Genomic DNA, 17,390 nt, shown 5'->3' on the forward strand with positions numbered 1-17,390 from the left:
GACAATCCAAGAAAGATTACTTCATTTTTTACCAGCCCCAAACCAGAGATTCCTTCCTATCAAGGACAAACAGCACAGGAGTATCAAATTGTGCTGTACTCACATAATGCACTGAAAATTGACTAGTTCCCCAGGACTAGTTAAACAGCACTCCCCAGAACCAAGCTCTTAGTGACCAACTGGTGCAGACACATTTTTGCATTAAATGCTGTTTTCATTTGAGCTTGTTGAATACAAATGCCCAACAGCTAAATTAATCCAATACAAAAAGTATTTATAGATGAAGCCAGTGTGCCATCTTCAGATGGGAGCTTGCTCTTGTAATATTAACAACACAGAAACAATTTCTGCAAGAAAAATTGTTTAGTTAAAATAAATTTTTAGGGTTTTTTTTTTCCAGAAATAAAGTGCATCCAGATTAAAACTACAGTGGCCCAAAGTAAGTTATGTACACACAGACTTGTCTGGCCAGCACCAGGTTGACTCTTGTCAGCTCCTATGTCAACACTTTCATACAGTTCTCTAACTATGGAAGAGGTTTTCACTTTTATACAAAAACAGAGATATGGCAGACAGGCTTTTTTTTTTTTAATATTGCTGGTTTTGGTGACAAAAACCTGCATCTCCGTGTGGAGACCTCATCGCAGCCTTCCAGTACCTGAAAGGGGCCTACAAGGATGCGGAGGAGGGACTCTTCATTAGGGGCTGTAGCGATAGGACAAGAGAGAATGGGTTTAAACTTAAACAGGGGAAGTTTAGATTAGATACAAGGAAGAAATTCTTTACTGTGAGGGTGGTGAGGCACTGGAATGGGTTGCTCAGGGAGGTTGTGAATGCTCCATCCCTGGCAGTGCTCAAGGCCAGGTTAGATGGAATCTTGGATGGCACAGTTTAGTGTGAGGTGTCCCTGGCCATGGCAGGGGGTTTGGAACTAGATGATCTTAAGGTCTTTTCCAACCCTAACTATTCTATGATTCTGTATTTTGCAAAACTTGTGCTGTTATCATCATTTTAAAGACTGACAGATATAGTTTATCTTACTTGGAGACACAACTACAGTGTTTCAGATTTGACTTAGAGCAACCAAGTTTATATTTAAAGGGCATATCCTTCCCTTATTCCTGTCACTTTAAACCAAATTTCAAATTTACTTAAGCTCTACATGAGACTTGAAATACAACAAAATTAGCTAGCAATTCCACTTTATTCAACATTAGTTTTGCTGAAGGACCTCCACTCCTAAAGATCAAGAAATCACCAATTTGTACTAAGGCCAAGAATGCATGACATTAGGACATTAAGAGTCAGGCAAAACACTTAGGTCCAATGTCTGCTTTTCAACAGTAGGTGGTGTGACAGGATTAGATAACTAGTCTCAAAACATACATTACCCAGAAGCAGGAACAGTACTAGTAAAAGGAAGGTATATTCAAACTATTTCCTATTTCAGATCAACTCAGCAGTGAGAGAAAAACCCTACACACAATATATACTAAACATGCATTAGGGTATATAGGCATACAGTACTGGTCACTGAACCTAACACACAAACTTCAGTGAGTCATTAAACATGCTTTATGTCAGACCTCAATTCTGAGGTGCACTTTTACCACTTGTTTGGCATTACTATGCAGAGCTGTGATTCTGTATATGGCTTTACTGTAGATCTCCAAGACAGTTATCTACCATATTTTAGATTTTTTGTAAGTTACTGCAATGGACACTTGAACATCTCCAGCTCACTAAAGAGCATCCAGCCTTTGTCCTGATGTGAGAACACAAACTCTGACTAAAAACACGTCTGTAACACAGCACTCCAGACAACATACCTGAAATAGCTTACATTTGACCAAAATAGACTTCTGTGACATCTGAACCTCATACAACAAATCTGACAGCTTTGTAACACACTTCCCATGTTGTTTTATAACACCTTGTTTCATTAATTGGTCAATTTACCAGAAAAGTAATTAGTCCAGACCAGGCAGAAATTCCTTTTCTAAATAGCCTCTCAGCAGAAAAGGTGCAAAACCCAAACAAACTACATTCCCTCAGAGCAAACAAACAGAACAAGAAAAAACCAACAAAAAAAACCAAAATATAAACCCAACCAACCAAGCAAAATAGGGGCTCCCGTACAAATGCTGCATGTTAAGTTCAACTTAGCTTTACATTTCAAAAGGCAGCTAAAAGAACTAAGGTAGCTTATCAGCTGCATTTTATTGTCTAAAGATGAGGGGTAGCATGCTTGACTACTATTGTGCTGGACTTGTTCATCCAGTTCAAAAGATACAGGAATAAAATCCTGTTTTGTTCACAGTGAACAAGCATGTGAAAATGCTCCATATCTTCTTGTACAATGTGATCCCTATATGTGACTTCCAGCCAGCCTGGCTTCTCTACAGACACTGGAATGCAGCAGTGCTCCGAGCCAGCTGTGAATTCAAGCCCATTCAGTGAGTGCAGCACGCTCTAGGATGACCAGTTTCAGAAGCAGTGAAACAGATGACCTTCGCTCTTTACTTAGTTCTTCTACTGCCTGGTGCTTTTCTATAACGCTTCTATTAAAGTAATTACTTCACGTACTCAAACACACTTTTCAAAAGCCCAGCTTGAGGGAGAATTTCTTTTAAGTTGTGAAACACGATCATTAACCAACTACTCTAAGTGTTACTTCGGTTTCCCAAAGTATTTTTTGTAAGTACTATTCCCTAAGAAAGGAGTCACACAGAATTAAATGTGAAGGTTTTGAAGACAGAAGCAGGAAGATACAGATTATAAACAAAAGGACGGGAAACAAGTACAAAAGCAGGATATTTAGTGAACCATTCTGAAGACAACAAACAATCTCAAAGTAGCAGGCTTTCATCGGTTATTTAATCTAGTCACTGAAGTGGAATACTAGAAATATCACATTCCTCTACAGTGAAGTAATGAGTTGGCAATTCTTTAGTAAAAAAGTCTCTATGCAACAGCCACATTATTTCAAGTATGTTAAAATATCTCTTGTATTGCAATGGAAATAAGCAAAGAAGAAAGTTCATTTTTCAAGAAGCTCTGAAGTCAGATTTCAGATCCTTACTCAAATAGTCATCTGCTCATATGAACCTTTCTCATAGGTGGTTATTGTCAAGAATAACTTAAGGCTTCCTTCAATAGCACTGGAGTCTAAAAAAAAAAAAAAAAAAAGATCAGAGTATAAACATACGCTAGTTGTGGTGCCTTGTACTCTTCTGACTTTCCCTGCAAGTTGAAAAACCCAGAGTGCTCTATTTTAGAAGTGCTAAATTTCATAGCTTTAAAAAAAAAAAAAAGTCATTTCAAGCACGATGAAAAGGTGCCGTCTAAACCTACTGTACAAGGTCTTTGTAAAGCAAGGGGGGTAAACCTTCAAGAAAACATATGATTTTTTGGCATCTACTGAAAGGAATAACAAATCATGGAATGACAAACTCAACTTTTGTATTGTTTCCAGCACACCAATCCTAACATAGTTGTAAGAGCATTTATGGTTGCTATTCTGAGCACTGTAAAGCTCAATACTAACAGATTCCTGATGGCTGCAAGCTCCCCAGATTGCCCGATTGGCCATTATTATTCTAAATATACATACATCAGTGTTTGTTGAAGGAATAAAGATTTATTACAACACATTTCATAATTCTACTAAAGACACACAGATAATCGCTTTCTAGTTACCTCTCCCTTTTGAAGTCTCAAATTACTACCAAAATTACCAAAGAAAAGCCAGGACACAGTTATGTCATGTTGCTTGCAATACTTCAACTCATAAACATAAACACGTACAAAGACATGGAATGTTAAGTTACTGGTGGGTCTTGAAATATAAAGATGAAAGAGATTTATTTGTTTAGGGGATAACAGCTGATCAGAGAACAGTTTACATTATTAAGGTAAGACCTAACTCCCCATATGATGCAGACTTCCACAGTATTGCTCCCATTCACCTACAGTCCTTAGGGAACTGTTCCTCTTTGGCACATATATCGAGGAATCAGCAGCAAGCTACTGCCAAAAACATAACCAGGATGCCAGCAGCCATGTGGATAGGTATTGATGTGTTCTTCCTATTGCAGCTCAGTATCCTGGACTAAAACTGAAAAACTGATCATCAGTGTACTATATTAGCAGCTAACCACCAAGCCAACCCTTTAAATTCTCTTACACACTCCTGCTGTCAGAATAGTGATCAGGGTGTTTTCAATCCCAGGAAGAGAACAACACTCATATAAAACTACTGTTAAATTCCACTTTTTCCTTTCCTATTTGTCCCAGCTTTGAAATGTGGCAGACTTCCTCCCAGTTAAATCTTTCCACTATCAGACTCTTCTCTTCCCTGTCTTCTCTCAGGCTCAACTCCCTGCATGTCACCTCTCCAGCACCTGGAAATAGTCTTTCTCCTTCCCAGCCTCAAGTCCAAACTCACGCCTGCTCACCCACCCCCAGCGGTGTCTGCCCCGATACCATCTGCTGCACTTACTCAATGTTAGGTTTTTCCTTCTGTAGGCTGAACCAGAGCAACCCCACAAGAGACCACATCTGCACAGTCATGCTGTCATCTCCTGCGACCCCAGGCAGAGCCAGTCTCCAGACAGGAGGTTTGCACCAGCTTCATGGGCAGCTGCACAGTGGTAGCAAAGCTGGCCTATGCCAGGTTTGCCAGGAGTCTGTCATAAGCTGTCTGCACCACAACTTAAACAAACAACCCCCAGCAGCTGGTTTTACACAGCTATTGGAAATCCCTGTTTGCTTAGGAGTAGTGGGCACAAGAAGTCAAATCAACACACTATGGGAATAGCTGAGGCAAAAGAAAACCACCAACTGCATCCTGTTATGCTTTTCATTGTTGTCCAGCTCTTTACCACACACCCCTTCATGTTACACACAGATTTTTTTGATAGTTTGCAACTTTCATGTCTATGTTATCTATAAATATTTTGAGATTTCTGCTGTAGGAGTTGGTGCATTCCTTGCACGAAGGAAGAACCTTGCTGTAGCAAAACATAAACACAATTTTCTTCAGGAAGACAAGGATTCCTATTTCTCTCCTCCTTTACTTCTTCCCTCAGAGAACTCAAAACTAACCAATACAGGTGAAGTTACTTGAAGACACACTGGCATGTCCCTGCAAGTAAATGACAAAGCATCAAGAAATTTCCCTGCAGGGAAATGGAAATGATGCACACCTCACTTCTTAAGGAGAATATTCTTACAGATGCATCCACATTTTTGGCAGCATTGATATGTCGACTGTTAGTATCAGCCTCTGCAAGTATGATCATGCTTCCTGCTACAGGAATACACATTAAAACACCAACTGGGCTAGTAATAAATCACCTGTAAAAAGTCTGGGAACAGAATGGCCACTGAGGGCATCAGAAACAAAGCTGACAGAATGGAATGCTCCCAAAGTCCAGAGGAGGGCCACGGAGATGATCAGAGGGCTGAAGCGCCTCTCCTACAAAGACAGGCCAAGAGAACTTGGGTCATTCAGCCTGGAGAAGGCTCAGGGGAGACCTTAGAGCAGCTTCCAGTGCCCAAAAGGGAACCTTGAAAAAATGTGGAGAGGGACAGCATGTAGTGATAGGACAAGAGAGAAGTGCCTTTAAGTGGAAAGATGGTAGATTAGATTAGACATTAGGGAGAAATTCTTCAGTATGAGGGTAGTGCGACATCAGAGCAGGATCCACTAAGAAGCTGTGGCTGCTCCATCCCTGGCAGTGTTCAAGGCCAGGTTGGATGGGGCTCTGAGCAACCTGGTCTAGTGTGAGGTGTCCCTGCCCATGGCAGGGGGCTGGAACTAGGTGATATTTCAGGTCCATCCCCACCCAAACCATTCTACAATTCTTTGATTCTGCAAGCTGGAAGTCAACAAAATACTGAAAAACTTGGAAACCTGGGAAAAAAGATCATTTAAGTTCATCTTCAAATGTTTCCACAACCAGCCCCTTATTCCCCCAAACCTCAGAGGAACATACCCAAGGATACCAAACCAAAGATACAGCAATAAACTTGCTTTGACATCATTCAACATATCCTATATTACCTCACAAACAAAACCCTTCCACTTTTACTCATTTTTTCATTATCAATTTGATTTCTAAAACTAAATAGGAAATACTTTATTCCAAATGGATGTTTTTATGCTGAACCTTAAGGCTTGCAAAACAGAGCAGTGTCTATCCCATGATATGAGCTCCTTATTAATGAAAAATAATAAAAGGAAATTGCTGTCGAAGTTATATCAAGTTTTTCTACTAGTGTATGTAGCCAAAGTTAAAAGCAAATTGACTAAAATGAGTTCAGATTACATGAATTTATGGCTCCTTTATGGCTTCAAATTGCAAATTGACCACTTTGTACCTGAAAGACCCACACCTGAGGCAGAGGCTTAGAGGTCAATACTTGGCACAAGGATGTACATAGCTCCCACCAGCTTCCAGCAAACCACTCCTGTTGAGAATGGTCATGAAGAGATAGCAAAATATAGTGGAAACGTCACCAAGGAAGTCCAACTCAAGAAAGCACAGAAAGGATGACCTGCAAAGTTCCTACACCCTCACAACTTACACTGCTTCTGAACTCTTACAAACTGATCAGCTGGGCAGAAGTCTTTTCAGACATACGGGCTAAGTTTTCCCCTCACCTCATATTGCAAATTAGAAGAGAACAGATGAGAACTGGTTATGAGACACATAGTCACTGTGCAATGGAGTGATCTGGGTGAAGATGGCCAAAAGAGGGATGACAGACAAGCGTTACATCATACTATAGACTACAGACTTTATGCTCCATGGAGACCTGCACATTGGTTTCCTCCTTCCTGCATCTCTGAAGGGGAATATTGGAGTTTAAAACTCACTTTTAACACAGGCTTTAATTACTGTAATGAGCCCCTACATACGCAGTACAGAAAATGAAAAGGGGACTATATAATCTGGATAAATAATAAAAGGATAAATAATGATCTTGGATAAGTCAGCACATGAGAAACCTGCTTTTAGGATCCATAACAGAAATCAGCTGTTCTGCAAAAGAAAAGGCATAAAAAGACTGGCTGAAATTAAATTTTAAGCCTTATTTGTAGACACTGGTGCATTTCAGACTTTTTCATGAGAAAGTCTATGGACAGCCTTACAAGTAACTACTCACTCCAGCATTTTGAGAAAAGGTCTGACTGTTTCAGGCCAGAGAACCTAGAAGTTATGTTTGCCTTTTAAAATATTTTGCTTCTTCTTGGCAATATGTCAATGCAACTTTAAAGAGTCCCATGGAATAGCAGGAATAATACAAGGTGAAAAGTGATTTTCACAGCAACCATGCTGAGTTTAGCTCCCGGGTCAGTGTCAGCACAGAGACTCAAGGACTGTGGGAGTGCTTACTGGAACTGAATTGTTTTGGTTCTGCTTCACTAGTATTGCAAAAGGCTATACCAAAGTCCTGAATTACTAAGTTTACATACATTTCCAGCTGTATGAAAACCCACTGAAATCATCTGGTTTCAATTTTCCATATTAAAAGCCTGCCTTTGTGCAATAAACAGGAACAACACTCAATAATGAACACAGACTTAATCTGTCACGGCTTGTTCTAGTTTTAGTTTTGGAAGCTTCTCTCAATTACATATATAAGTGTAAGATCAAGCCAAAATTCAATCAAAAGAATTTTGCAATTATGAACTAACAAGCAAATCAGTATTTCAAAGTATCACTAAACCTGCTATGGTCTAACCCAACTTGAAACATATTTCCTGTAGCATATAGGGAATTATTTTTCCCATGCTTCAGTAATCTGCAAAACATTGGAAAAAGACCTTCAGTATCATCAAGTTTTCGTATGGTCTCAATTGTCCAAAATCTTTGAGGAAACACAGAAGAGATGTCAAGCTTCTCTCTGCCCAGGCTTTCATTACTCTAGTTAAATGCTGTAAAAATACTAGCAAGAGAAAGAGGGAGTATCACTGGGTTAGACATATGGAAAAGATAAGGAAAGCACAGGGCCATAACTCCACTAATTGGGTATCAGTGACTTAAGTCAGAGATAAAATGGTACCCAAAATGTCAGAAGTAATTGTCAGACACTGAAAAACATTTTGGTTACAATGATGATTTACATGGCTTCCCTTAATTTCTGGAAGTCTTTAACAGAGAAATAGTATTTTTGATGTGTTCATATTCCCAAATAGTTTCAATTATACTTAAGGCTTGATAGAGCTCGCACAGGCAAGATTCAGTAACAACGTGAAATTTCATACAGAGGAAAGTAATTTAAAGCAATGGTATAATTTTAAGGCAGAAGCGTAGGTGAAGTTGTAGCATATCAGAAATCTTACTTGCTGGTAAAGTGCCTTTCTTTTACATACTTAGAAGTAGGTTGTAATCAGCAATAGGAGAAAAAAACATCAGTGGTAAGCATTCACATTTTTAGATCTAAAGTAATTTATATCCCTATTTTATGCTGTTCAAACACAAATCAAACAACTTTCTATGGCTCAGACTGTCAGTGCTTCCACCCAGCTGCATGGGTGGTAATGTGTAGTTGCTGGGGCAGGCTGACTGCAGGACTTAAGAGTGATGTTCCATGGGACCACCAAAGCTCCTTGGCTTCTCCATTCGCTTTCTACTTCAAGTGAAGGGCATCACTCTTCCCAAACCATAATACCACACCTATTAGCAGGTTTCTACTCCTCCACAGTGGTTATGTACACCCAATTAGAAGGTGTGTGTGTTTGCTGGGAACAAAACCAATAGCTGCTTTCATTTCAGGATTGGTTCAAAGTCCTGAACCAGGGTTCTAAAATTACATACGCCTTCCAGTAAAAACCAGGTAACTCAAACACCTTATTATGTGTCTTGAATTCTAATAAATGCTTTCACCAGTAGAAAACTAACATAGTAAAAGGCACTGCCTGCCATTCAGTATTACGGAAATCTACATGTTAATGGAGAAATCGAGATGTTTTTGATGCATCTCACAACTGTGGCCATTTCAAAAACCACTTCACTACACTGAATCAAGTCAGGTTCACCCTTTAGAGAACCTATTTCTAATTCAGCAAAAATCTCCAAGTTCCAGCCATGATACACCAATGCTGGCAAAAAGCAGTCAGCCATTTGGAATTAATAAAGTTATTTCTAGCTTAATGTGTTCTGCAAAGAACCTCAAGAAAATGTAACACTTCAGATATAAGTTTTCCTCTCCTTCTGCTGTTTTTTGTCCAGAAGAGGAGAATTTCCTTAGAAGATACGCTTCCTATTGGTTAGTGTATTACCACTGAAAAGCTTTAAGGTTTAAATCTACAAGACAAAAAAATATTACTAAAGCCTCAATTCCTGCCAAGTTGCAATGATTTCATAATTAGTGTTTTATACATGGCATTTTCTCTTTTATTTCTTGATTGTAGGGAACCTTCCCACTTCCCACTTGAAATGACAGTGCATGACACAATCCACTGCTCACAAGCTCATGAATATATATACACTAATACATTTTGGACAGATGGACTGCTTCTCTCCCTCAACATACACATGTGAGAAATGACAGAGAGCTATACTCTCTCTATTTAATGGACTCGCTGCACTGATTTTCCTTCCTCCCTAGCAATCCAAACACAGCCAGCAACTGGTTAAGAATTAGTTACATTTATGCTAGCAGTTCAAGAAGCAATGAGGTCATTAAGATTTTTAAGACTCAGATTGACAAATGCCTGAGCAACCTAATCTGAATTCAGTGTTTGACCCAGTTACAGGCAGGGAGCGCTGGACGAGGTGACCTTGAGAAGTCCTTTCCATCCTGGATTTAGCTAGTCTCTCTGTAGTCTGGAGAAATCCTGACAACAAACAACTGTATAGCTACTGAGCTATTTTTCTGGGCTGCTGGAATTACACCAACACACAAGTTTAATGCCAAAGTTTTCAAATTACTTAACTGGAAAAAACAGTCCCTGCAGGAAGGCTGTAACTAAAACGGGCAACTGGGTTTGGTTTACAAGCTGCTGCTTGGCCGCAGTCAGCTTATGTACAGTTCTACTTCAAGAATCTTCAGAAACAGATGGAGTAGGCAGCAGTAGATGGAGTTTTACCTAAAAGGTGTGGCCACAAAACACAGTGGGGCTTTGGTAACAATATCAAGTAACTCCTTCCTTTCCCCATCCTTGCTTCTCCCACCCTGCACTCCCATCTTCTCATTTGTGCCAGTACTGTGTTTACCTGGGAGCAAGGAATCATGCTTAAGAATTCCCTTAGCAAAGGATGTGAACTTAACCTGACACAGTTTAATGCATCAAATCCTACCCTGCAGCAACAAAACACTGCATAAGCAAAATGGAAAGTAGAGGGTGCTTGTAACTTTGCACATTGGAAGTGGGGCTGGGGAGAGGACAAGGAGTTAAAAAAATTAGTCTCATGTGCAGCATGAGAGTTCCGGTCTCATAGGTCACAGATTTGACATGTTGAGGTGCTGCTTCATGCTCTTACCTTAAATAGCCTTTTTTCCAACAGGAAAAATTCAGAAGGTATTCTACTGACTACTGTAATTTCAACATAAAATGAATTAGAGAGGGACAGGTTTACCTAAACAAACTTGGGGAGTAAAAGTTTTTCTTTTCAACAGCAAATTACTTCTGAAAGTGCATCTGGTTTTTGGTTGGTTGGTTAGCTGGTTGGCTTGTTTTTACGAAGGAAGTTACTCCTATAACCCAGCCATACTTACATTTATTTCTAGTGATAGTATCGTAAGTCTACTCTGGACTAATAACCTAAGAGACAAATATACATCTATATCTATACCCATCTCAATTCTTCTAAGACTATAATTACAGATAGGAAAACTCTAAACTGGTATTTAGGGAGGTGACAAGTCTTCCAAGAAACTGGTGGCTTACAAGCAGGGACCTAGTTCACTGAGGAAGTCGCTCATGTTAGCAAGGCTCAATTCAGTGAATAGCCTATATCCACTCTCTTTGAGGGACTCATCCCATTAAGGACTACCGATACAGACTTTATCATGCTTCACCACCTGTACATAATTAAAAGGAGCAGACTGAACTGTTTAATAATCTTAGATTGAGTCGGTTGAAAAAAAAACCGAACAGGGTTTACTGGGTATAGCTGGGTGTACACACTTTCAAAATTACACTGTATTGTAGTGTAGTTGTTTATAGCCAGGATATCTTTGCCATTAGCTATATTACCACACTTGATTAAAAAAGGCACTAACCTAGAAGAGCATTCCTGACTCGCTACAATGCGGTTACAGAATGTATTTTCCAGTCACCAGATTTAAATGGTGGCCTACAGACTAGATATAAAGATCCCCCCAACCTTTGGTACTAATCAGTCTGAGCTTAATTAGCAACTCAAGGAATAGTCTCTCTTTCAATTATAGTTTCTAGAAAGGGGAGGACCTAGAGCTGTACTGAAAGTAGGTTGAACAAAATATGTTATGTCTTGAAATAAGGGCTCACTCCCGTTGGGATAGCATACAGTTGCTTATCATAAATGCTTTGTACCCGAGCCCCGTATTTTCTCCTCCTCAGTCCTACATCTTTCAAATAATTCTAGTTCTAATTCTGCAATGTTCTATTATATAATCAAACTATAAATAATATTTAAATATTGTTTCTTTTATTAGTACCACATCCTCCTAAACACAAGATGAGATTTTACACTAATAAGGTGTCACCTGCCTTTTTTCATCCCATGTATTAGCAATTTGCAATCCAGACAGAATAGTACATAGCACCAAAAACACAGCTTTGTAACATTCTAACAAGAGCATTTAGTATGATAGCCTAATTTTAAGAAACTGCTTAAGTGGTAATATTCCAGAGAAAAATTCTCTTACCAGAGCTTGATGACTGAACAGCCCCTTTGTGAGGTGTTTTAACTGCACCGATAGTTTTATTTTCACATCCTCTCTTCAAGGGCAACACAGATGGCATCGTTTTAACCTTGGGAGTTGATGAACCCCGTAGTGTGAGTGGACCTTTCTTCAGCATGCTTTTCCCTGGTGTTGTCCCATCCTTCACAGAAGGCATCTGCTTTTTAAACAACAAACAATAAACTAAAAGCAAAAACCACGACAACAAAAAGCCCACACACCACCACTGTGAGAAGCCGAAGATCTTCCTTTCCAGCATCTGTAAGGAAACACTGACAACACAGGTAGGGGATATGCTTAGCTGTCTGCTGTCACATTGTCCACATCCGTAGTTCAGAACCTCAAGTATCATCTCCTGAGTGGCCTTCAACAACACCAAACTATTAGTTTGAAGCTAATCGCTGTTAATGACAAACACACTCAAGAGGTTACAGAGGCTATTTTACATCAGAATTTCTTCCTCCCCATACTCCAATTAAGCCATTCAATTACATGACTGCACCCAATCTCAAGATGAATTCTTTACCAAGCAACTATGCAAGTTAATGCACTGACAAGATAGTTGTCCTGTACTACCTGAAATGTCACAGCCTGTACAATAGGTTTTTTAGTCTAGGTCTAAGGTTACAACACAAAAACAGCTTAAAAACTTTAATGTTCAGGTGCCACAGATAGAACAAATTCAGGAGCAGATCCAGGACAGGTTTAAAATAACCTGTTTACACACAGTACTTCTCTACCATTCCTACAGAGTTCTTGTTCGGTTTTATACAGGCACAAATTCATGACCACCCATGATCTAAATTCAAGCCTATGTTGGTAAACTTACAAAAATGCACAGCTGTTCATATGCTTTTTTGTGACTCAATCTGATATGCGGCAATTTGGTTATATGAATGCACTTTGCACTTCTGACTCCAATCCTCATCATCTTTTTCAGAAGTTAATCTGTACTTGCAGAAGAACATTTCTTAAGCTCAGTCCAGCTGATTGGTCCATTGCACATTTTATAGAATTTGGTCTATTGATTTTTTCCAGGTACCAGAAGGACAATGAATAAAACAAAAGTTTCTATCTTAGCAACAGAGTGAATTAAAAACATTCTTTCCATCCCTCAGCACCAAAAGGAAGGAGTAAAGCAGAATCCAAGCTCTCAATGACTTTAGCATTAAAATAACCATCCTTGCTTTCATATTAATTTATGTTTTCAAGTTAATTTATTATAATATATAATATTAATTTCTTCTGTAATGTTTAGAAAATGGCTAGCTGCTTCTGCTTTACCTGAAGTACCTTCCTCCATACAATGAGCTTCACTAAAGTTTTTCTTGCAAATCAATAAAGCCTGACAAAAACTCAGACAACACCTGTTTTACCAGTGACAGTTAATGCCTCCATTTAGCTGTCTTAATACCAGCTGTTGAATCGACAAGCGAACAACAGGAGGCACTCCATACAGCAGCAGGACTCCAACTCTGTGTCCCTACCTCCTGAGATCTCAGTCAGCGCAATCGCGAACCTCTTTGCTTCTTTCCCACAGTTCCTGTTCTTTTAAGCTTCTTTCAGAGTATTTGGAAGCAGCACGTTTCTTCTGACAGGCAGCTGACTCATCCCAAAATATTTCCCAACCAACCAGCACACGCATACCTCCCGGCCAGGAAGTTTGCACCTTCCAGCTGGCTGACTGCCCACAACCAGGTATATGCCCTCTGCATGAGAAATATTTCCTGGCTACTCTTAACTATTCAAATGAGTCCCAGTTCTCATTTAAATAAACAACATCCCAAATTATTCAAAGCAGACAGCTAAATCAAGATGCTAAAAAAAAAAATGCTTGACCAAGTTGCTGGTCTCAGGTTTTATATGACTTAATATTATTGTTAATATACGCACAACTTTCTGTAAGCAAATTTAAGAAGTGTAATTTAGTTCTAAGGCATGTTTTGAAATGGAATACTGAAAATAGCAATGCAACCTCTATTTAAAGTTACAGCACCATTAGAATTACCTTGACGAATGTGCCTATTAAAAGTCATATTTTGAAAAACTTCAAGTTCTGCTATGCAATTTTACCAAAAATGTTACCAGTTTGACAAAATTAAGACTTTTTTTATTATAAACCTTAATAATTGCATTGTCTTAAAAATAATTTACCAAAAAAATTGTTTATACTATGGAGTAAGATGAAGGTTGAAGACACTAAGTTGAACTTGAGTGCAACCAGTTTGTAAATCTGCAATTTCTTCATTTCCTTTATTAGGGAAAGCCTTCAGCTCAGAAAGCAATGCTCCAATTACAACTAAGGACACAAAACCCAGTCCCCAATTTCCATTCAGCACTATGCAATGCAGAATTCCCTTTCATTAAGTGTGTAAAACATAATTATGTAAAGAAAAAAGCTTACCAAAGGAACAGAGTGCAGGTCAAATGTTTCATTGGCCACATCTTTTAACAAGGCTGCTTCCAGAAAGGTTCCCACGTTGCTGCTTTGCTCACCTTCACCTCCAGGCAGGTAGGTGTTCTGAGCACAGGGCTGCACTAAAGAGTCTGAACTTTCCATTTTATCATTCAGCATTTCTTTCGAGTTCTCTACACATGCTGGAAGCGCAGTAGAAGCAGAGGAGCATGCTGAATGGGTAGAGTTTGCTTTGCCAGTGTCTTCCGGATTCTGTTTTAACAGAGGTGTCTTTGAAGCCTTGTGGGAAGCGTTTCTGGGATGTGTTGTGGCATGTACATCTTGGCTAGTGAAGAGGTGTTTGTTAAGATGTAGCTTGTGGGGCTTATCCACAGGCAAATCCACTGCACTATCTTTAGCAAGATCTATTTTCTTTTTCAGCACTTTTATAGAGGGGGACAATTGCCTTGGGGAAGCAACTAGTGAGGGTGAGGAGCCAGCTGATAGCTGGGGGGACTGGGGAGACTGTTTCAAGGCTGCACTGTCTCTTGACTGTAGAGAAGGTCTAGACATAACCTTTGGCTTAACGTTTTTGAAATTAGGTCTGGGAAAACTAACGATCTCGGATTTCTTTGCTTTGGTTAGTGTTGACACAATAGGAGACCTGCCCACCGTTTTTCCTACAGTTTGTCCTGAACTAGCCTTACGCAAAGGCTGCTTATTATGCCCTCCTACAAATGCCTCATTTGGTCTCAGTTTGGGAGACTTGTCTCTGGGTTCCACCATGGCTGGAACACAGAAAGTTGTGTTTTTTGATAGTTCTTTAGGGGTTGAAGTACATAGAGCTGGATCGCTTTCGTCAGCCATAGGACTGAAGACCACAAAAGTTGCTTCACATTTCAGATCAGGTGTAACAGCCCTCTTTAATGGTGGTACACTGTAAGATACGAAAGAGGTGTTGCACGTATCCCAAAGAGCAGCATTTCCAGAGATACACTGTTCTCTGGTTAAGAGTTCACTGGTTTTCTTTGATAATTGTTCTTCATCCATTTTATTTAGTGGGAGAAGGGGCACATTATTTACAGGACCATCCATGCATGTTTTAGCACTGAAATTCCCAGTCTCACCATGATCAGGCGTATCCTGCAAGGATTTGACTTGGTCGTCTTCATTAAAATTAACACATGGTGATAATGCATCTTGCGTATAAGGATCTCTACATCCAGCAGCTGGTTTTACAGACTCTGCTTCTGTTTCCTGTGATTCTTTATCAGGCTTATTAGTGTTATTTAGGTAGCGCTTGATGCCTGCAGGGGAAGGACAACAGACTTCAGGTTCTGAACGGGCTAGGTCTAGGCTTTCTGAAGCCACTATTGCAGAGAAGAAATTAGGTGTTCTTTCTGAGCTGATTCTATCAGATTGCTCTCTCATACATACTTTAGAAGAGATTAGTGTTTCTCTTGGATACATGTCATCATTTTGATCAGTTCCCAGAGTTTCACCTATAACATTAGTAACATTCAACGCGGTCAGGTGGCAGCATGCCCTGTTGTCTACCAGGGACTTTGTGTTCTGTTCTGAAGCAGGAGGTGGTAATACACACTCAGAGTCAGTCTGACTGTAAGGCACCGATTGTTTGATGCTCTGACTTTGCCTTTTTGCCACAGCAACATCACCTTTCAGTAAGTTTGTTGCTTCTTTCAAGTCACAGTTCAAAGGATACTCACATGCAGCATCTGCATCTCCCAACAGAGCTCCTGTGCAGTTGTATTTACCAGGTGTCTTCTGCAGATGAAGTGCTTCAACACCCTGCTGTTTCAAAAGAATACTTCTGAAATCACTGTTATTTTTAAGAATGGTGGTATCATCTTCATGCTCAGTCACTGTATTTTGGTCAGTCAAATTATCCTCTGTCTCTGTGGTACAATTCTTTAAAGAAGGGGCAGCTCTGTGACATGCATAGTTATTTCCATTTTCATCCCTTATAAATAAGGAAGACTTCAAGCCATTCTCTGCTTTGTCATCTGACTTTTCAACATTCATTTTGAAGGCTAAGCTTTAAACTGTTTTCATTTTATATTTATTTAAAAATCCCAGAGAATACAGATTCTTCTGAACTCTGCAGTAAAAAAAAAAAAAAAAACACCCCCAAAAACACAGCTTTTCTCTGGAATGTGTCAAGTGTCCTGAAAGATATTTAAAAAGTAGATCTTTGTTTTAATGTTTTCCAAGAGAATTCGAAAATTCTGGAATTGAAAAAAAAAACAAACAATAAAATTAAAAACTATTAGCCAAATCAGGATTTTAAGATAGTAAGCATTCTCAAACTACTAGGTTTTGAATCAAGTGCAGCCATTTTGACCAATTTCCTTGAGCAGATTAGGCTTTCACAACAATGTTGTCTGTGCATGCTAACTTTCACAACAAATTTCTGCTTCCATGACTATCAAGCAACTTTTGAACCCTCTGGTCAACTGCAATTAAGTGTCACTTTAGGGTTGCTCACTGACAGCGGTCAGGTTCCCAACTGAAGAACAGGAAAACTGGAGAGCTGAATCCCTCACTCCAGATGGGTAGTGGTATTCAACACTTGTGCAAACAAAAATGGAAGAATGAGGACACTTGCCATCAAAAACAATGAGCAAACAAGTCACTGGTTTTTAACTACAAAGCAGACACCAGCGTGCGACATCCTTAAATGAGCATAATGATATAATGACATATTTGAAATTTGGAGGGAAGAAAGTAGCAGGCCATGAACATCAGGATTAAGTTCACAGGGTGGACAGAATAATGCACACTAATATGCGTGCTAAAATCTGAAATTATTTGACTGTAACCACAAGGAGTAGCAGAGTCCCTAAAGACTTAAACTCCAGAGCTGGCAAAACCAGAATACTTGATCTGCACTATCAACCTTTTCAACCATGGTGACAAAAGTGGTTGCAACACTCCAAGACAAGACAAGGAAGCTATAAGATCAAAGGAAAACAAAAAGGAAACAAACTACAAACAAACTATTTCTGCTATCTTGATGTTTGGTAGACCCACTGAAGAATAATTCCCTGACCATATTTTTGTACAGGAATCAGTG

At 39.4% G+C, this 17,390-nt stretch overlaps 1 protein-coding gene across 8 annotated transcripts in view; it reads right to left on the reverse strand.

Annotated features, from left to right (window-relative positions):
• Positions 1–16,540, reverse strand: part of MTUS1 (microtubule associated scaffold protein 1) — an 88,647-nt gene extending 72,107 nt beyond the window's left edge. For 3 of the 8 annotated variants that reach the window (XM_031048918.2, XM_031048915.2, XM_031048913.2), the window contains exons 1-2: positions 14,306–16,537; positions 11,866–12,061 (exon numbers count right to left, since the gene is read on the reverse strand). In XM_031048918.2, the coding sequence (XP_030904778.1) occupies positions 11,866–12,061; positions 14,306–16,339 (2,230 nt within the window). In that variant the 5' untranslated portion in view covers positions 16,340–16,537. Of the gene's footprint in view, positions 1–11,865; positions 12,062–14,305 lie in introns of all 8 variants that reach the window. The other 5 variants (XM_031048914.2, XM_031048912.2, XM_031048916.2 and 2 more) reach the window with 4 other exon arrangements.
• Between the last annotated feature and the right edge of the window lie 850 nt (positions 16,541–17,390).

The sequence above is a fragment of the Melopsittacus undulatus genome, chromosome 7, assembly GCF_012275295.1.
Source record: "Melopsittacus undulatus isolate bMelUnd1 chromosome 7, bMelUnd1.mat.Z, whole genome shotgun sequence".
NCBI lineage: Eukaryota > Metazoa > Chordata > Aves > Psittaciformes > Psittaculidae > Melopsittacus > Melopsittacus undulatus.